General features: G+C 37.8%; 1 protein-coding gene across 1 annotated transcript in view; it reads right to left on the bottom strand.

Annotated features, from left to right (window-relative positions):
• Dpy19l2 (dpy-19 like 2) overlaps positions 1 to 18,954 on the bottom strand; it is a 96,865-nt gene that overhangs the window by 58,386 nt on the left and 19,525 nt on the right. The window contains exons 7-12 of the mRNA XM_028872566.2: positions 17,715 to 17,772; positions 15,514 to 15,605; positions 13,230 to 13,329; positions 2,890 to 2,967; positions 1,778 to 1,864; positions 702 to 761 (exon numbers count right to left, since the gene is read on the bottom strand). Of these exons, the coding sequence (XP_028728399.1) occupies positions 702 to 761; positions 1,778 to 1,864; positions 2,890 to 2,967; positions 13,230 to 13,329; positions 15,514 to 15,605; positions 17,715 to 17,772 (475 nt within the window). The remainder of the gene's footprint in view (positions 1 to 701; positions 762 to 1,777; positions 1,865 to 2,889; positions 2,968 to 13,229; positions 13,330 to 15,513; positions 15,606 to 17,714; positions 17,773 to 18,954) is intronic.

Genomic DNA, 18,954 nt, shown 5'->3' with positions numbered 1-18,954 from the left:
GGAAGTCTTTAAATAAATAAAAAAGGAGGAACTGTGGAAACCACAACTGACTCAGTTTACCAGTTTGAATCTGAAGTCTATTCTGAGTCAATAGAGTTCAAACTTGTTTGCTCCAAAGCTGTGAGAAAGTTCTGATTAGCCCACAGTGTCTCCTTGAAGGGCTGTGAGAAAGTCCTGATTAGCCCATAAGAGGGAACATACTATCTAGCTAGATGCAAGCTGCTGATGCCTTCCAGAGGTACATTGAGATAGAAAATGAAACTGCCTGTTCCCTGGTACAAGGCAGGATAGACAGTGGTTGAATGCCTGTGTTGTGCATTGTTCTACCTCTGTCCTTCAAAACTGTATTATAAGCTGGCAGTGAAATAAACTCGGGGCTGTCTGCCATTGCTGTCTGGCATTTACCAGCAGAACTCTTGACTCTTTTCTGTCTTCTTCGTTGTCTCTTCAATCCACACACCTCTACCCAGCTACCCAGCTGACTCTAGGCAGGCCCAACAGCATATTAAAAGTGTCATGTTGTCAACTACTTGGTAGACAAATCTTTCTCCATTTTCACCATATGGCACAGGAATGCCTCAAAAAGAACCTAGAAGATCATGACATTTGTTTTTTCGTTATTTAATGAAATCTACTTCTTCATTCAATTTAAGAAATAAAAAGACAGATTGAAAGAAACTGTTAAAAACATTAATTCTTACCCAAAAGTGGAGTTCAGAAGATCCCAATCTTTGAATTTTATTCTTCTTTTGCATTATTGCCTAGAAGACATGTAACCAAAAAAAAAAAAAAAAGAAAGAAAACATTAACATTTATTTTACAATTAATAATTAAACAATCATTCCCTCCTATCTCAACTACATCTGCAATTTCTGCCTTAATTATTGGCTTTCCAAATTGTGGACAAGATAAACTTCCTTGAAGCTATAAGAAGTTGCTTTGTGTGATAAGATGTTGCCTTTTGAATGACATTTCTACCTCAGTGAGTTATGTGGTACGTGCTCTACATGGTAATTCCTATGGAAAGAAGGTAGAATGTGGATAATACTGAGAAAGTCTAGTACCATGCTAAGAAAGACAACTGCACTGTGCACACAATCAGTTTTTATAATGCTGAACACACGAACTTTCCTGTTTCTGCATTATCAAGTAACCAGGAGAGTCCAATCTTACACACCATCTAGGCCTTGTATTTCCTCTATTGCTTATATTTGTGTTTTTCTCAACAAAAATTGAGTGGGTTCATCTCTACCGTCACATCCTGTTTATTTTAATGTCTCTCAGGCACAGATTCTTACAGGCAAGATTGGCCATTAGTAATTTTCTACTCCAGTTTGGGTAGGTAGGGGTGATACACTAGGTGAGTTTTGGGCAGGAAGAGCCAGACTAAGGGACTATCAGCAATGGTTTGGTATTATTATATTTATAGATGGACTTAGGCTGGTTTGAGACAGTTTTGACAACAAATCATCATATTTTATTTCTTATATTTACAATGATGACTCAAAAAATCCATTTTATTACTTTTAGTCACAATTCTAATATGCACAAGCCAGAATTGAGACTATTCTCTGTTCCCTCACATTTTCCTATAATGTGATACCAGAAATAGTAAATCAAAAATTGTCTATCCTGGGTGCACTGCACTGATTTAATATTTGTGGATTGCCCTTGAATTTTAACATCTTTGCTTCCTACATCCTTTCTACTTCATAAAAACACAGCTATTCACGTCCCCCTTTCCCTCAAAACCTATGCTTGACTTTCTGCAACTTACCCACGTCACTAACAAAGATGAGGAATAATAAGAACTTAAGTACATTGGATTCCCAAACATCAAAATGAAACATAGGATAACAGAACCCTGAGATAAGGAAACAAAAATGATTCATAGTCAATACATGTACTCATACTTCGGAGACAGGTTAGACAATTATATCTTTAGCATTTTTATTAGTGTATATTCACTATACATAACATACTTCATTATGACATTGTCACACAAGTAGACCATATAAATTGATCATATCATATAAGCCATTGATTATAGTATTAATGGGTTTGTCTAAATAAAAATAGTATTTCAAGTTACTGCTGTAAGTATTAAAATTCAAGATCATAAATTACTTATACCAGAATTTAAAATTTTGTGTGCTACTTTGGTTTCTATAGTTTAAATAATGGAGTGACATAATAAGACAATGATAAATATGTTTTCACTAATGTTTTGTTGCATCATTTTATGATTTTTATAACTTATAAAGATTTATTATCATTTTATGATTTAAAGGAAGATGCATTTGGAAACTAAGAAAGTACAACAGTATAAAATTCCAGTTGCAAATTTTCACATTTTCACAGTGTTAAAAATCCCTGATGTAAAAGGCACTTAAAAAAATTAATGGCAATATTAAAATGTAAAAATAAAGACTAAAGGGCTGGAGAGATGGCTGGGCAGCTTAGAGCACTGGCTGCCCTTATAGAGGACCCAGGTTCAGTTCCCAGTCCCCACATGGCATCTTACAACCACCTGTAACTACAGTTCCTGGAGATCTGAAGACCTCTTCTCTACTCTGTGGGCACTGCATACATGCAGGGTATATACATGCATGCCCAAACATTCACATATGTAGAACAAAAGTAAACACATCTTTAAAAACATAAAAGCTTTATAGAGGACAGTCCATCTATGGTATGGTTGCCAGTTTAAAAAAAAAAAAAAGCACGGCACAACATAGAGCCTGACATGAGCATTTCAAGCTTTCTCTCTGGATATCGTCAATATCAAATACATGAAATACTAAAAGAAGTACCACGTGAAACAAAATTAGTTATGCTTTACAAACTGAGATATCTTAATATTAGACTTATAAATATTAAAAATGTTACCATGTTGATATAAATGATCTTCTGAAATTTGCTTGGCTCAATGTATCCCACAACATACATGGGAAATAAGGAGGCTATCTGAAATGAAAATATAAAAAAACCCAAAGTGAAAAAAATGTAGAAAATGCACAGTTCATTATTCATAGAAAAAGCAAATACAAGGGAATAGTTGTCTATCTGATGGTAAGAGCAAAATGATGTGACCTAACTTTCCAGCCTAGAAACAAAACAGCTGAGGAAAACATACAGAAATCTAGGCATATATGAGGGCTCAGTATTCATGGTTCTCTTTACTATTACTGTTATTATTAACAAGCCAATTAAGAACCACGGAGATAAATCCCAGGAAATAATGGGAGTCTCTACCTCTGACTATGACATTTGGGTTATTTCTCTTCCAGAATAGCTTTGCAGTTCCAACCACGGCTGAGAACCCTGGTTGTGCAGCAGGTGAAAATGAACAGGTTGAGCAGGCAGACTGTGAGGAAGGCACCCTGAGAAGGATGCTTCCTACATTGTCAGGCTTTGGTTTGAGGCTTGGAAGGTCTAACTCTGGAGGTGAGCCAGAAAAAAAAAGGAAGCTACCAGAGGGAACAAAATCCATTTTTGGGTCATCTCACTCAGTGACAATGATTCAACATTGCTAGTGCCTTTGCCTGTTGAAAACAAATTCATTATTCCCTAGAGAAAATGATCATCAACATAGCCTTTTGCTAATCCTAAATCACACATTAAAACCAACCAGGCATGGGAATAGAAAAGGCATTATGACAAAGACTCCTGAAATAGATCGGTTAAAAAAAAAAAAAAAATCTCCTACAGCACAGATCAGCAAACGTTATATGAAGGGCCAGATGAATTCAGTGTGTCACAATTTCCCCTATTGCACTTTCTTTTCTTGCCTATTTTTTTTTTACAAATATCTGTATCTATTATGTATAGATACATAGATATAAAAATCTGTGTCTTTATCTATCCCTATATATATAATAAAAATATAGATAGATAGGTAACTAATAGATAGATAGATAGATAGATAGATAGATGATAGATAGATAGAATATTTTAGTTTTTGAGACAGGTTTCTCTTGTACTTGCGCTTTCTGGAACTCACTTGGTAGCCAGCTGCTCGAACTCACAGAGATCCGCTGCCTCTGCCTCCGATGCTGGATAAAGCTGCGCCACCGCCGCCCGGCAAATATTCTTATCTTTCAGGACATTCAAAAGCATGCCTGACATCATTAAACATAAACTTGTTTTGTATGGTCTAGGACACATAATAGGTAGGGCTAAAAATTCGATGAAGAGAACTAACAGTCTTAAGAAAGGAAGCAAACTAAAATTCTGCAACTAAATATTACAGTAATTAGTATTGAGAAGCTGAGAGGGGGCCTGGGAAGATGGATCAGTGGTTAAAAAGGCTTGCTATTCTTCCAGAGGTTTGGAGTTCAGTTCCCAGCACCCACATCCAATGGCTCACAACTGTCGGTAACTATCTCCAAGGGTTCAAATGAAATAAACAAAGCTTCTTTTGAAAGAAGACCCCAACAGCTAAGTTTCAAAGTAGGATAAACAAAAAAGAGGTGTGCTACAAGATGGGTTAGGGGAAAACATCCTGAGGAAAGCATAAAATTATAAACCCTGGAAAATATATGGAGAAAAGCACAGCAGAGGTAGAGCACATGGTACATAACCCACATGTGACACTGACATTTCAGGAGGAGGGAGGAAATAGAGAGGAGGCTATATTGAAATAAGTGCAACTGAGGACTTCTCAAAATGCAGAGAAAAAAAAAAAAAAAAAAAAAAAAAAACCCAGTGATTCATGAATACTACAAACCAAGAAAGTTAAGAACAAAGAGATCATTGTCAGGGTAGTTGGTTGTAGAAGCAATAGAGAGGGGAATAACAGGGTACAAGTGACCTGACTAGGGAAATGGGAAAGGGGGACTTTTATTAAGGAGGAGGGTGTGGATAAATACAGAAAAAAGAGAAGGGAAAAGTAACAGTAAAGATGTCTGAAAAAGTCATTTGGAATCATACTGTTAATGATCTACTAAAAGTATAATATGCATAAGTTGGTGTATAAATATTCACATGTAGTTTAAATAAAAATTTTCCATCTCTACTGGCAATACTCTTTCCAAGAGCCAAAGACCAACTCACAAAATCCCAACACCAAGCATAAGAAGCCCTATTCTGAGGTATTGGTCAGGATTGATTGTCCAAAAGAGCCTCAAAACATTGCAGGCTCTTGTCATGGTTGTCACCAAGAGGTGGATGGTCCCTATTGCTTAAAGACAGCACTTGTTTCAGACACAAGGCTCAGAAGTACCCAAGCTGGAACTGACTGAATGTCTTCTCCCTGAGGACTAGCTTTCATAGTCTCAGAAGGCCCCATGTAAGCTTCCAAAAAGGAAAATGACCTACAGTCACCACTTTACTAAATCACCATAATTCATAACAACAAGCCATAAACATTTGCCCTATACCCACTAATAAATGTAGTTTACACCTTTCATCAAGGAAACATTTCTGCAACAGATGGAGACTACTACAGAAAACAACAACCAACCAAAACTCAGATCTGTGGAATCGAGGCCCAATGGAATACACTTAAAAAACAACTCCAGCATCTAATACTCAAGGAACATTGTAGAGGAGAAGGCAGGAAGACTGTAAGAAAACTTAACTCCAAGTGGATCAAAGACCTCAACATAAATCCAGTAACTCTGAACCTAATAGAAGAGAAAGTAGGAAGCACTCTTGAATGCATTGGCACCAGAGATCACTTTCTAAATATAACACCAGTAGCACAGACACTGAGAGAAACAATTAATAAATGGGACCTCCTGAAACTGAGAAGCTTTTGTAGAGCAGAGGACATGGTCAACAAGACAAAGTGACAGCCTACAGAATTGGAAAAGATCTTCACCAACCCCACATCTGACAGAGGGCTGATATCCAGAATATATAAAGAACTCAAGAAATTAGTCATCAAAATGCCCAAAAGTCCAATTAAGAAATGAGCTAAACAGAGAATTCTCAACAGAGGAAGCTCAAATGGCTGAAAGACATTTAAGGAATTGCTCAACATTACTAATCATCAGGGAAATGCAAATCAAAATAACTCTGAGATACCACCTTAAACCTGTCAGAATAGCTAAGATCAAAAACACTGAAGACAGCTTATGCTGGAGAGGATGTGGAGCAAGGGGAACACTCCTACACTGTTGGTGGGAATGCAAACTTGTACAGCCACTTTGGAAATCAATTTGGTGCTTTCTTAGAAAATCGGGAATCAATCTCCCCCAAGACCCAACTATACCACTCTTGGGAATATACCTAAGGAATGCTCAATCATACCACAAGGGCACATGCTCAGCTATGTTCATATCAGCATTGTTTGTAATAGCCAGAACCTGGAAACAACCTAGATGCCCTTCAACTGAAGAATGGATAAATAAAATGTGGTACATATACACAATGGAGTGCTGCTCAGAAGAGAAAAACAATGATATCATGAGGTTTGCAGGCAAATGGATGGAACTAGAAAAAATCATCCTGAGTGAGGTAACCCAGACTCAGAAAGACAAACATGGTATGTACTCACTCATAGGTAGATACTAGATGTAAAGCAAAGGATGACTAGATTGCTTCTCGCAAGTCCAGGGAGGCTACCTAGTAAAGAGGACCCTAAGAAAAACACAGGATTCGCCCAACAACAGAGAAATGGATGAGATCTACATGAGCAAACTGGATGTGACGGGGTTAATAAAGGGCAAGGGTTGGGGGAAAGAGGGCTTAGGGGAGCAGGAGATCCCAGCTGCATCAAGAATAGAGAGGGAGAACAAGGAAAGAAAGACCATGATAAATGAAGACCCCATGGGAATAGGAAGAAGCAAAGTGCTAGAGAGGTCCCCAAAAATCCACAAAGATACCTCCACAATAGACTACTGGCAATGGTCAAAAACTGACCTACTCTGATCAGATGGTCGAACACCCTGTTGTGATAGAACTCTCATCCAGTGAATGATGGAAACAGATGCAGAGATCCATGGCCAAGCCCCAGATGGAGCTCCAGGAGTCCAACCGTCGAGAGAGAGGAGGGATTATATGAGCAAGAGATATTGAGACTATGATTGGAAAAGGCATATAGCCAAACTAGTGGAAACACATGAACTATGAACCAATAGCTGAGGAACCTCATGGAACTGGATCAGGCCCTCTGGATAAGTGAGACAGTCGATTAGCTTGAACTATTTAGGAGGCCCCCAGTCAATAGGACCAGGACCTGTCCTTAGTGAATGAGCTGGTTTTTTGGAACCTAGGACCTATGCTGGGACACTTTGCTCAGCCTTAGTGTAGGGAGGAGGGGACTAGACCTGCCTCAAATGAATCTACCAAGCTGAGCTGAATCCCCAGGGGAGTCCTTGCCTTGGAGGAGATGGAAATGGGGGGGTGGACCGGGGGGATGGTGGGAGTGGAGTGAGAGAAGGAAGGACAAGGGAATTGGTGACTGATATGTAAAATTAAACTAATTATAAAATAAAAAAAAAAAGAATTAGCAGACACACAGTTCTTGTTCTTCAGCTCCAACATGGACTGGACACTTTGAAATATTAATATACCAATTACCTCTTTTTAAATAAAAAGATTTATTTTTATTTTAAAAAAAACAGAGCCACAGAATCAGAGAACTAACTGGGATTGTGTCTCCTAGTAGTGTTGGAAGCTACACCCATACAATCTCATCAGCATAGCTTCCTAACTGTGAGCTAAACAAAGGCAACAGTAGACAACCCAAAGTGGACAGAAGGCCATGAGGCCTCAGCTCTACAGAAAGAACTACAGGCAACTAAGGAACTTCGATAGAGGGAGAAATAGTGTTTCCCATGGAAAAACACATCAGTAATTTTCTAATACTAAATGGTCAGCCCTGAAAACATACAAGTAACATTACACAGACTAGTAATATATGTTCATACATATTACAGTGTGTGTATGTAAAAACGACAGTTAATGTTTTAAAAAGAGGCCATGAATTTGAAAGAGAGCAAATGAAAGGGGTACATGGGAGGGTTGAGGGGAGGAAAGGGAAGGAGAAGTGTGATTATATTATACTCTCAAATAAAACCTCAAAAAAGTAACAGAATTAAGTTTTTTTAAGAGCTTAAATAAGTAGAAGAATATTCTGTATTCTATGACCAGAAAAAACAATACTGTTAAGATATTAATTTTTAAAATTTTGGAATAAAATTTTCAGAAGAAATGGAAAGGAGAATTACTATAATTAAATTAAAATTATTTTTCTTTCTGTAAACAAAAGATAAATATATAGAATAATCCAAGATTTCATCTAAGTTTAGAAAAAAACAGCAAAGAAAGAAAGGAAGAAAAAGGATGAAAGAAAGAAGAAAGAGAGAGAGAAAAAACAAACAAGCAGATTTTAAGGGACATTGGGACAATTGCTTTGTGTGCTTCCTACTGAGTCTAGATCACTTAAAAAATAGTTATAGGCAATGAAAGAAAGTTCATAAGGTCACCTTGTGAGGAAAATTAATTTTGTATTTTACGTAGGAAAACCACTGAGTAACAGTAAATTTAATTAATAGTTTATCCAAGGTATAGAAGTACTGTTCAATTGTATAATTCTTTTATCAATGCTGCATAAAAGTTGGAGACCTTTCTGTAAAACAATAATATAAACAATAAAGTCAGATTGAAGCCTTGAGTAGAACTCGGTTCTAAGCTGCTGAGTGTGCCTCAAAGCAAACTAGAAAGTGCAGGTGCTTCACAGGCAAGCCTGACTTAACTGGATGCCTGGGACTTGGGGCCTTCATCAGTTAGAGGAAGCGAGTGCTACCTGCTGGACTGGACTACTATGGGATTGAAGCAAAATGGTCGGTCTCTACTTCTGAAGCTTGGCACACTTAGTCTTCCATTCTTATTTTTACCTAGCAATACAGTGAGGATTCACTCATCTTCAGCACTTTCTAAAACACCACAGCCAAGCTTTGGTTGAGAAAATACTGAACAGGCAAAGCTTTTGCAGGGTTTCTGAAATGTCGTTAGTTTAATCACTGGTTAAAAGATCATTTCTATCTCCAGACACAAGCAGCAGAGTTGGTAAGTCCACTGTGAAATACAGAGAACAGTGGACATGGCCTCTTGCTTCTGGGTGCTTCTATTAGACACTGGCTTCGAGGTGAGTAGCCTTCAGCAGAGTTAAGAATTTGTCTCCAGGAAACAAAAGGAGGGATTTGAATCTGTTCAAGTCCTTGGGAAACTTTTATTTCTAAAATCAGAGATGTGTGTAGCCGGGCGGTGGTGGCGCACGCCTTTAATCCCAGCACTTGGGAGGCAGAGCCAGGAGGATCTCTGTGAGTTCGAGGCCAGCCTGGGCTACCAAGTGAGTTCCAGGAAAGGCGCAAAGCTACACAGAGAAACCCTGTCTCAAAAAAACCAAAAAAAAAAAAAAAAAAAAAATCAGAGATGTGTTCAGATATCTTAAAGTAAATTAGTTACAAGGTTTGAAACTATTAATATATATCCTATAAACATATTCCTTGTCATCTGCTATTTGGTTTACAAAGAGATAATTTAATCTATATATTAAGCATCATGACAACAACTGAAGCATCTAATTAATCTGTAGAAATCCACTCCTGCAATGTATTTTTAAGAGTGTTTAACGGCATTTAACAGGATGCCAAGTCAGACAAAGCTTATGGAGAGGGAGGTTGGGTCTCAGGTAGGAGAAGTGCTACAGCAACATCTTCTAAGAGGAGGAACATCCAATTGCCTGTGGGGACATAGTTGGAGGCCTCTTTCAGCATCTGTATCAAAGGCTAGCAGGCCCTCACTGTTCTTGAGTGGAAGGTTCTGTGGACTTGATGAACAAGGACTGTCCTTCCTTGGACCCTTCAGGCCAGATCTGACATTCACTGAAGAAAGAACTAGATAGCAACTCGCAAGGAACCAGGAGTTTTGAGTTGAGAATCTTCTATGAGATTTACCAATATCTGAATACCTTTAAACATCCTAATCCTATGAAGGACAGAGCAGCTGCCAGATGGCGTCTCAAAGAGGTTGGAAAACACACCAATTGTTCAGGTAGGAAAACCTGACTTGAGCACTTGCCCATCACCAGACCTCAGAGGCCTGCCTCAGGAGAAAGCTAGTTCTGCAGAGGGCGTGTGGTCGATGCTGAGCCTTCTTTGCTGCTTGGCGGCTTTCTTGGCACTGCAAGTGTGCTGTAAGGCAGAACGACTGGGACTTGCACAGGCAAGGCCTCTGTCCAGGTCCATCTGTGCAGGAAACACCCAGCACCTATACTCTAGTGACATTGTTTCATCTTCAAGGAGGCGTGTCTGAGTTCTTGATGGCCACGCCCAAACACGGGTCTTCTTCAGTTCCCTCAAAAGCGCTGGGACAGGAGACACAATTTGCCAGTTGGAAGCTTTGGATGTTTCCCTTCTGTGGAAATTCTTACAGAGATCCAGAAAGCACCTTCATGCACAAGTAACAGCACAGAGGAGTTAATGAGATATACAGTTGTGTAGACGCAGAATCCACCATGGCTTAGAAATGCCAAAACATGGGATACAAGATTAACTCAAAAAAAAAAAATCAATAGCCCTCCTATATAAGATGATAAATGGACTGAAAAATAAATCAAGAAAAAAAATCACCCTTTACAATAACCACAAATAACATAAAACATTTTGTGGTAACTCTAACCAAACAAGAGAAAGACCTATATGACAAGAATGTTAAATCTTTGAAGAAAGAAATTGAAGATGATATCAGAAAATTGAAAGATCTCCCATGCTCTTGGAGGATAGGTAGGATCAACATAGTAAAAATGGCAATCTTACCAATGCAATTTACAGATTCAATGCAATCCCTATCAAAATCCCAACACAACTCTTTACAGACCTTGAAAGAACCACTCAACTTCATGTGGAAAAACAAAAAGCCCAGGATAGCCAAAACAATCCTGTACAATAAAAGAACCACCAGAGGCATCACCACCCTGACTTCAAGCTCTACATAGAGCTATAGTAATAAAAAGAGCTTGGTATTGTTGACAATAAAACAGACATGTGGATCAATGGAATTGAATTGAAGACCCTAACATTAATCCACACACTAATGAACACCTGATTTTTAACAAAGAAGCCAAAAATACACAGTGGAAAAAAGAAAGCATCTTCAACAAATGGTGCTAGCATAACTGTATGGTATGTCACTACAATCTTGTCTAAAAACAATTTATCTCTGTCAAACTTGCTCTACAATTTCTTCCATCAGTTATCTCACTTTCCCAATACAACAACTTTTCCAACTTATCTAGGGATCCCAAAGGGAAACTGAATAAGTAAAAAATTAAAATCTAGTTGCCAAAATTCTTAGTATCTTGGAATAATCATGTCTAAGGCCTTGTCAGAACAAATATCCTAGATACCTGTGACCCTCTTTCATCATTTTTGTCCTTCGAAATATGGACCATCTTTCTTTATATCCATTTCTCAGACAAAATGGTTAGGGGACTTGAACTAACCTTTACTCTTATTTTAAAAATGGAATCTAATACCCAAGAAAAATTTTGAATCTCCCTATGAACATGTAAATACCAACCCAAATGTAAGCATGTGTTTTAGTTAAGAAAATTAAGTCTTGAATATGCTCTGAACAGTTGGAAAATCACTAATGAAATTTTGAACCCGCTTTAGGAGCCTCCCACATAGCTTCATCAGTACTACTAGATTGATAAATTTGCTTATAATGAAGTGACTTGTTAAAAATACATTCTAGGGGCTGGAGACATGGCTCAGTGGTTAACTGTACTAGCTACTCTTCCAGAGAACCTAGATTTGATTCCCAGCATCCACGAAGCAGCACAAAACAATCAATGTAACTCCAATTCTAAAAGATCCAACACCCTCTTCTGACCTCTGCAGAGACTGCCTCCATGTCATGCACAGACTTACATGCAGGCAAAATACCCATACATAAAAGTTACTTATATTCTATGATTTCAGCCTACACCAACAATAACTATAGGATGACCCAAGTTACAGTTGACTCTAATAAGAACTGAGAATCCCTTAAAAATTCTCTAAACACACTGTGCTTATTGAGCTCAAGTCATAATCCATGTCTCATTCTGGTACAGAGCATCACTGTTGGTGGTAAGGACCTATGGATATTCTTATTGCCATTAATCTTCATCATGTTGTCCTCTTACTCCACTTCATGAGTTTAATTTCTTGCTATTAATATTTTAGAGAAAAGAATATGGCTTCAATTCACATAAGCAAGATCTTGATGAAAGCTTGGGAAATGGTTGAGTGGTGACGGCACATGCCTTTAATCCCAGCACTCGAGAGGCAGAGGCAGGTGGATCTCTGTGAGTTCGAGGCCAGCCTGGTCTACAGAGTGGGTTCCAGGACAGCCAGGGCTACACAAAAATCCCTGTCTCAAAAACACTGAGAGAGAGAGAGAGAGAGAGAGACAGAGACAGAGACAGAGACAGACAGAGACAGAGAAGAAAAAAGAAAAAAATTGAGAATGGCTTGGCTCCTGGTAGAATTTTGCTCCTCAAACAGAACAGACTGATTACAGACATTAATGAAGACTTAATGATCAGCCCTATTTTGACAGCCCTTGAAAGCACAGATAAAATCAGCTAGGTGTAATGAAGCCTGTGTCACCCCTGCACTTGAGAAGTGAAGGCAGGAACATCACAAGTTCATGGACAGCCAACTTGGGCTGCAGAGTGAATTTGAAGCTAGCCTCAAAGAGATAGATAGATAGATAGATAGATAGATAGATAGATAGATAGATGATAGACAGATAGATAGACAGATGATAGATAGATAGATAGATAGATAGATAAATAGATAGATAGTAAATAGATAGATAGATAGATAGATAGATAGATAGATGATAGACAGATAGATGATAGATAGATAGATAGATAGATAGATAGATAGATAGTAAATAGATAGATAGATAGATAGATAGATAGACAGATAGACAGATGATAGATAGATAGATAGATAGATAGATAGATAGATAGTAAATAGATAGATAGACAGACAGATAGATAGATAGATAAATAGATAGATAGATAGATAGATAGATAGATAGATAGATAGATGATAGACAGATAGATAGACAGATGATAGATAGATATAGATAGATAGATAGATAGATAGATAGATAGATAGATAGATAGATAGAAAATAGATAGATAACAGGCATTCTACAGCCCTCTACTAGAACAACCATGCACATAAGTATTCAGCCTAAGTTAGTGCAAACTATCTTACCTGTGTAAAAAGTATAAACTGAGCGAACTGCCAAGGGAGCATAAAAGCGACGTTGGAGAAGCAGAGCGCCATGAGGTATTTTTTGTGAAGGGTTGAGGTCCTGAGGGAAGGAAGCAGCACAGAAGTTCTTCTATGAACTACAGTTCCGCAGCCAGTATCTCAGAAACACAGGAGTCCTTGTTGAACACAAAAACTAACTGATATCCTTACCTTTCATGTAAAACAACAAAATATAACTTTGGAAATCAACTTACTAAAATCATTTTAAATGGATGCACAAGAGGAATGCTTGAATAAAACAAAATTAAACATTTAGAACTTGTACAAAATTTTTCAGTAAATTATTTAAACACAACTTTGGTTCCTTTTTTTTAAAAAAAAAAAATGTTTACCGTTCAATTTTAATCTCCAGGGAAAGCTCAGGAAACAGGACATGACACTGATCCTATTCTCCTTAGGGTGTCCCTCAGTACACAGAGAAGTCCTTCCCACACCTGGTCACTCATGTGATTAAGAAAACAGTGAGGAAGAAACACGTGGCTGTCCGGGAGTGCACCAGCACTTGTGGGGGACTCCCGAGAGTTCTTCAAACAGTAAAGCCAAGGACAGTCCCACTGCTGCAGTCGGCATGCAGATTGTGTATTCCCAAACAGGATGACTTTGGGAACCAAAATCTTTCACCAAAGAGAGTGTAACATCTCTTGGAATATGAAAAGGCTAATGCAAACATTTGTGTGGAGAACAAACCAGCTCTGTGACTGCAGCTTCACGTTTTACACAGCCTGGGGTGGGAGGGATCCTTATTTTCAAGCCCCAGGTCCCAAGCAAAGCACAAAGACTGCCTGAGCATTTGACAATCTTGTATTTATTCAGACAAAATTGGCTTTAGTTAAATAGAGTGCGTGCCTTCAAGGTCATGATCTTAAATGTCCTGATGAGCACATTTCACTGTATGACTCCCCTGCCCCTCAATTAGCAAATGAACAAACATCATGGAAGAGAGAGGGTAGCATCTTTCTCTATAATTTTTCTAAGCACACAATGTAAGGAATAAATATTGAAACCTGAACTGGGAGCAGATTTCCAAAGTCATATTCAACCACTAATTGCTCACACACCAGGAGGCAGCCTGTTATCAAGATCTGCAGTGAACTTAGAATGCACACTCTACCTTTATTCAGTTGGCTAGCAAATGCGTGCTTTAATTAGTTACTTGGGTGTGTGCTAAGTAGTCTGTGGCTAAAGATTTAAATTTGGCATAATTCCTGCCTCTGTGGGTACTTTTAAATATATGATGCACAACTTTAGAAAAAAAAAAAAAAGGAGAAGAGGACAGAAAGGAAGTGAGGATTGTCATATAAGGTAACCTCCCAGAGCTTAGTAAACTGACTATGGTTATTCCCTGAAAATTTAGAGGACATTTCATTCACTAATGTTCTATGAATCTATTCATATAGCCAAGTTATTTATAGTATTCTGTTCTTTGTTTTTCTCAGACCTCTTACATTTCTAAAATACTTAAAACTTAATTCACATAAGAGCATATCCAAGATAATTTGAAACTAGCTGAATTATTAGAAACATCATTCAGAAATTAATTATATGTATTACATGTATGTACAACATTCTTATATGTGTGTGTGTGCCATGCATATATGTGTGTGTGTGTGTGTGTGTGTGTGTGTGTGTGTGTGTGTGTGTGTACTCTTTGGGACTATAAAGTTTACAACTTCCCAAATCTATTCATACATGGGAGCCCCTTTTCATGGCACTATATTAATCTTCTTTCAAAGACACAATTTAGGGAACAATGAGCTGGAGTACGTTAGCTTTGAGGAATTTAGTACTTGTTTCTCAAAAACCTTTGAATGGGGCTGGACACGTGGCTTTTGCAGAGGACCAAGGTTCAATTCCCAGCACTCACATGATGACTCACACCCATCTGTAGCTCTATGTCCAGGGGATCTGACATGCTCTTCTGACCTCTGTGGGCACCAGGAATGTATACAGTGAAAGTGCACACATGTAGGCAAAATACTTATTCACACACAAGAAAACTAAATAAATATTTCTTTAAAAACCATAAAATTATTATTTAGAACCTGTAGGCTAACATTTTCAATGTTAGAAAAAGTTGATAAATTTATGTTATGATTATCTTATTACTCAATTCATTTTTTAAATAGTTGTAAAACATGGTTTAATTTGGTAATTATGACTTAAGTTAAAGCAAATCTTAAGAAAAATAACAATTTATTTAGCTTTGTTTTATGACTGAAGTTACCTGAGGATAGTAGTTAAGACATACATCTGAAGTACAAGGAATGGATATGAAAAGCTTTCCCGGAGAGGTGGTGTCCACATCACACGGGTGGCCTGAATGCATAAAACACGCAGTTTGCATTATTCTCTGTTACAGTGAATGTTCCTCACTTAAAACTCTGGGATTGGCTTACTTTTAGAATTTTAATACTAGGCTCATTAGATCCTATTTCTCCCTGTCTGGAATAGCTTCCGGTCCTTTGACATTCTCTCTCATGGCCAGTAAGGGAGCACTATGAACTGAGGTCAGAAACACGTAAAAACTATATCAAATCCTACACAACTTAGCCACAAGGCCAGCAAATACCCAGGGATAGGTGCTGTGAGGACCACAGGCTCAGAGCACACCACAGCCTGAGCCTGGCATGTGGGGCTTTGAGATACTGTACACAGTAAGTTCCAATTAGTATAGATAGACATAATCAGCTGTGAAGACTGACCCTGAGTTAATCAAATACACTCTACGTGAGCTAAGTTTTTAAAGGCAATTGAAAGCACTGAGAATTGCTAGTAATGAACACAGTGAAAATCCTAAAATTGAATATATATATATATTTAGACTGTCTTAAGACACACGGTTAATATTCACTGTATAAATTTTTCTACCAGAAACCCTAAACTTACAGAAAGAAATTAAGTTTTTATCACCTGTTAAGAGTATGATTGCTTTATTAAGAGTCTCAGAAAGTTATAATTTGTGTAAGAAACCAAACTTGTAGACCTTGAAAAGAGTAATTGGTTTTATTCCCAACTCAAACTCGGTCCACCAAAGCTTGCACACCCAAATAAAATCTTTTCCTTGTGCCAACATATTGTTGAATGATAAGGCATTTGTTTTCATTGAATGTCATATATTTAAAGCATTTTATGTGTGACTTTGTTTCTTCCTGTAGCTAACTGATTTTTTAATTTGGCCCACTATAACAGGAGATAAAGACATGTGCTGCATGTAACCTGGGCCACTACATAGCACATTTGATTCTAAACAATAATAGTCAGATTCTCTCTTCTTATCACACATTCAACATCTAATGCATAATCTAGAATGTGGAGCACACTCACAATGAATCCATCATATTGTAAAACATTTTTAGGAGCGCATTTTAGCCCGACTATGTCTGTTGGGATGACTTACAGAAAAGGAAGAATAACTCAGTAGAAGCAGCGAAGGGGTTGGGGGGGGGGCAGCTACTGAGTAAACTGCCTGCCTGCTCTCGGGCCAGCACCATTATAACCTTTGGGAAGAGCAATGACTCAGTTGTGTGAGATGGGCAAGTTCTGGAGATCTGACCCATAACATTTTGTTAAATTTGGGGGCTGGACAGATGGATCGGAGGGCACGAGGATGGGTGTTCAATTCCTAGTATCCACAGGGTGGCTCACAACTGCCTGTAACTCCATCTCCAAGAGCTATGACACCCTCTCTGGACTCCACAAGCACAACCACAACAATGCATGCACACACATACATGCACACACTCGCACAATAAATCTTTAAAAATACTGTATTGTGGAATAAAAAAAATGGTTAAGAGGGTAGATGTTGTCTTAAGTATTCTTACCATTTAAAAAAAAAAAAAAACTTTCAAAGCCAGATAAGGTGTACAAGCAATATAATTCTAGCACTTAGGAGGCTGAGGCAGGAGAATCAGGAGTTTTGAAGCCAGCCTAGGAGACACAGTGAGACCCTTGTCTGAAAAAGTCAAAAGAAGAAAGGGGTAGGTGTATATTTCAGAAAGAGAGGAAAGTGAGGTTTTAGAGCCAGACAAACACAGAACGGGAAGCCCAGCTTCACCATGCAATCTCGGTTAAGTAATGTAATTCTCTAAATTTCATAACCTGCATGATGAAGATAACATCCGGCCACTAGAGGTTTAATAGTCAATTAATGGCATGCATAAAGTGCCTGATTCAGAGAGTGCAATGCTGTCATTTATCTACAAAACATTATGTATGTAAATAAGCATCAACAGGTTGATAGATCACATATTTTCAATTTTACTGATTTACGATTTTAGATTAATATAATTAACATATCAATTTACAACAAAGTGCTTTAAGATTGCACAGTCACAACACAATGTAACCATCGTAGTTAGTGGTTATATTTACTTGTTCATACAAGCCACTCTATGTTTTAAAAAGATTGAATAGAACACAAACCTCTCCATGATTGAAAAAGTAGCACACTACTGTAATCAGACCTCCTAACTGACTTCCACTGTAAAAAGAATAAAGTACACAGTCAGAGCATGCAACATACAGGTTCTTCCCACAAAATTATCCCAGAATTAAAAAACATAGTTTTCTATGTGTAAGACATGAATAACTAAGCCATAAGACCACAAATATTTCCCAAATGCCTGTATAGTTTTCCAGATCCTGACTGTATAAAGACAAAAAGTGTACACAGAATACAGTCTCAATTTTCTAATTACATCAAAATGTTTTCTAAATAAACCAAGGGCATAAAATAATTTTAAATGCACAGCCCAGCACTTTGGTCTGTATGGTATTCTGTCAGTAATGTAAATTGAGTCAAGTTTTGTCTTTTGAAATTAGGCTTAAGTGACTGAGAGATTAATGCCAAAGACTAACAGTTTCACTTGGCAATAACTCCTAACTGGTGGACTACAAATACTCTGTCGGGAGCCACACTGTAGACTCTACACACCAGACCTATGTGCCTAATAATCATCACAGACGTTCAGACACATGTTGTGTAGTGTTTCTTGACTTGTGTTCATCTGTGGCCCAGATCCCAAGCCTCTGTGTTATAAACACCAAGCAGCAGAGTCTATATGTGCTCACCCATCACTGTTTCCTCAGCATGGGATACAATAAATATTGGGGTAATGAGATGAAAAATAAAAATGAAAGCAGCGAGCTGTGGTAATAGCCCTGACCACTGTGTACAGGTAACAAGAGAATGAACTACGGAAGAGATGTGTGGCTTGTGAAAGGACGTCATAAGGCATTATGAGATGCCTTACATTGATCAGAAGGGAAAGCACGCCAACTCATTTTGTCTTTATTTTAGATATGTTTTAGTTAGCATACAACATAATGGTTTCATTATGATATATTCATGTATATACCATATATATGACATCATATACGATACATATCATATATATGTGATTTTATTTTGCACATATTCAGCCTATTATATTCTTTTGTTCCTTTCCCACTTTGCATTCTTTTTGGTCTGCCTTCTGCTTTCATATCTTATATACACACATGTATATCATATATAAAATATATGTAGTTAATTTCTAACACATACAAACTATTATATCTCTATAAAAATCTAGATTCACTGCCTAGATGTCTCCCAAACAGATCAAGCCAATCAACTGTCTCACCTATTCAGAGGGCCTGATCCAGTTGGGGGCCCCTCAGC

The sequence above is a fragment of the Peromyscus leucopus genome, chromosome 7, assembly GCF_004664715.2.
Source record: "Peromyscus leucopus breed LL Stock chromosome 7, UCI_PerLeu_2.1, whole genome shotgun sequence".
NCBI lineage: Eukaryota > Metazoa > Chordata > Mammalia > Rodentia > Cricetidae > Peromyscus > Peromyscus leucopus.
This window is presented reverse-complemented; position numbering and strand designations above follow the sequence as displayed.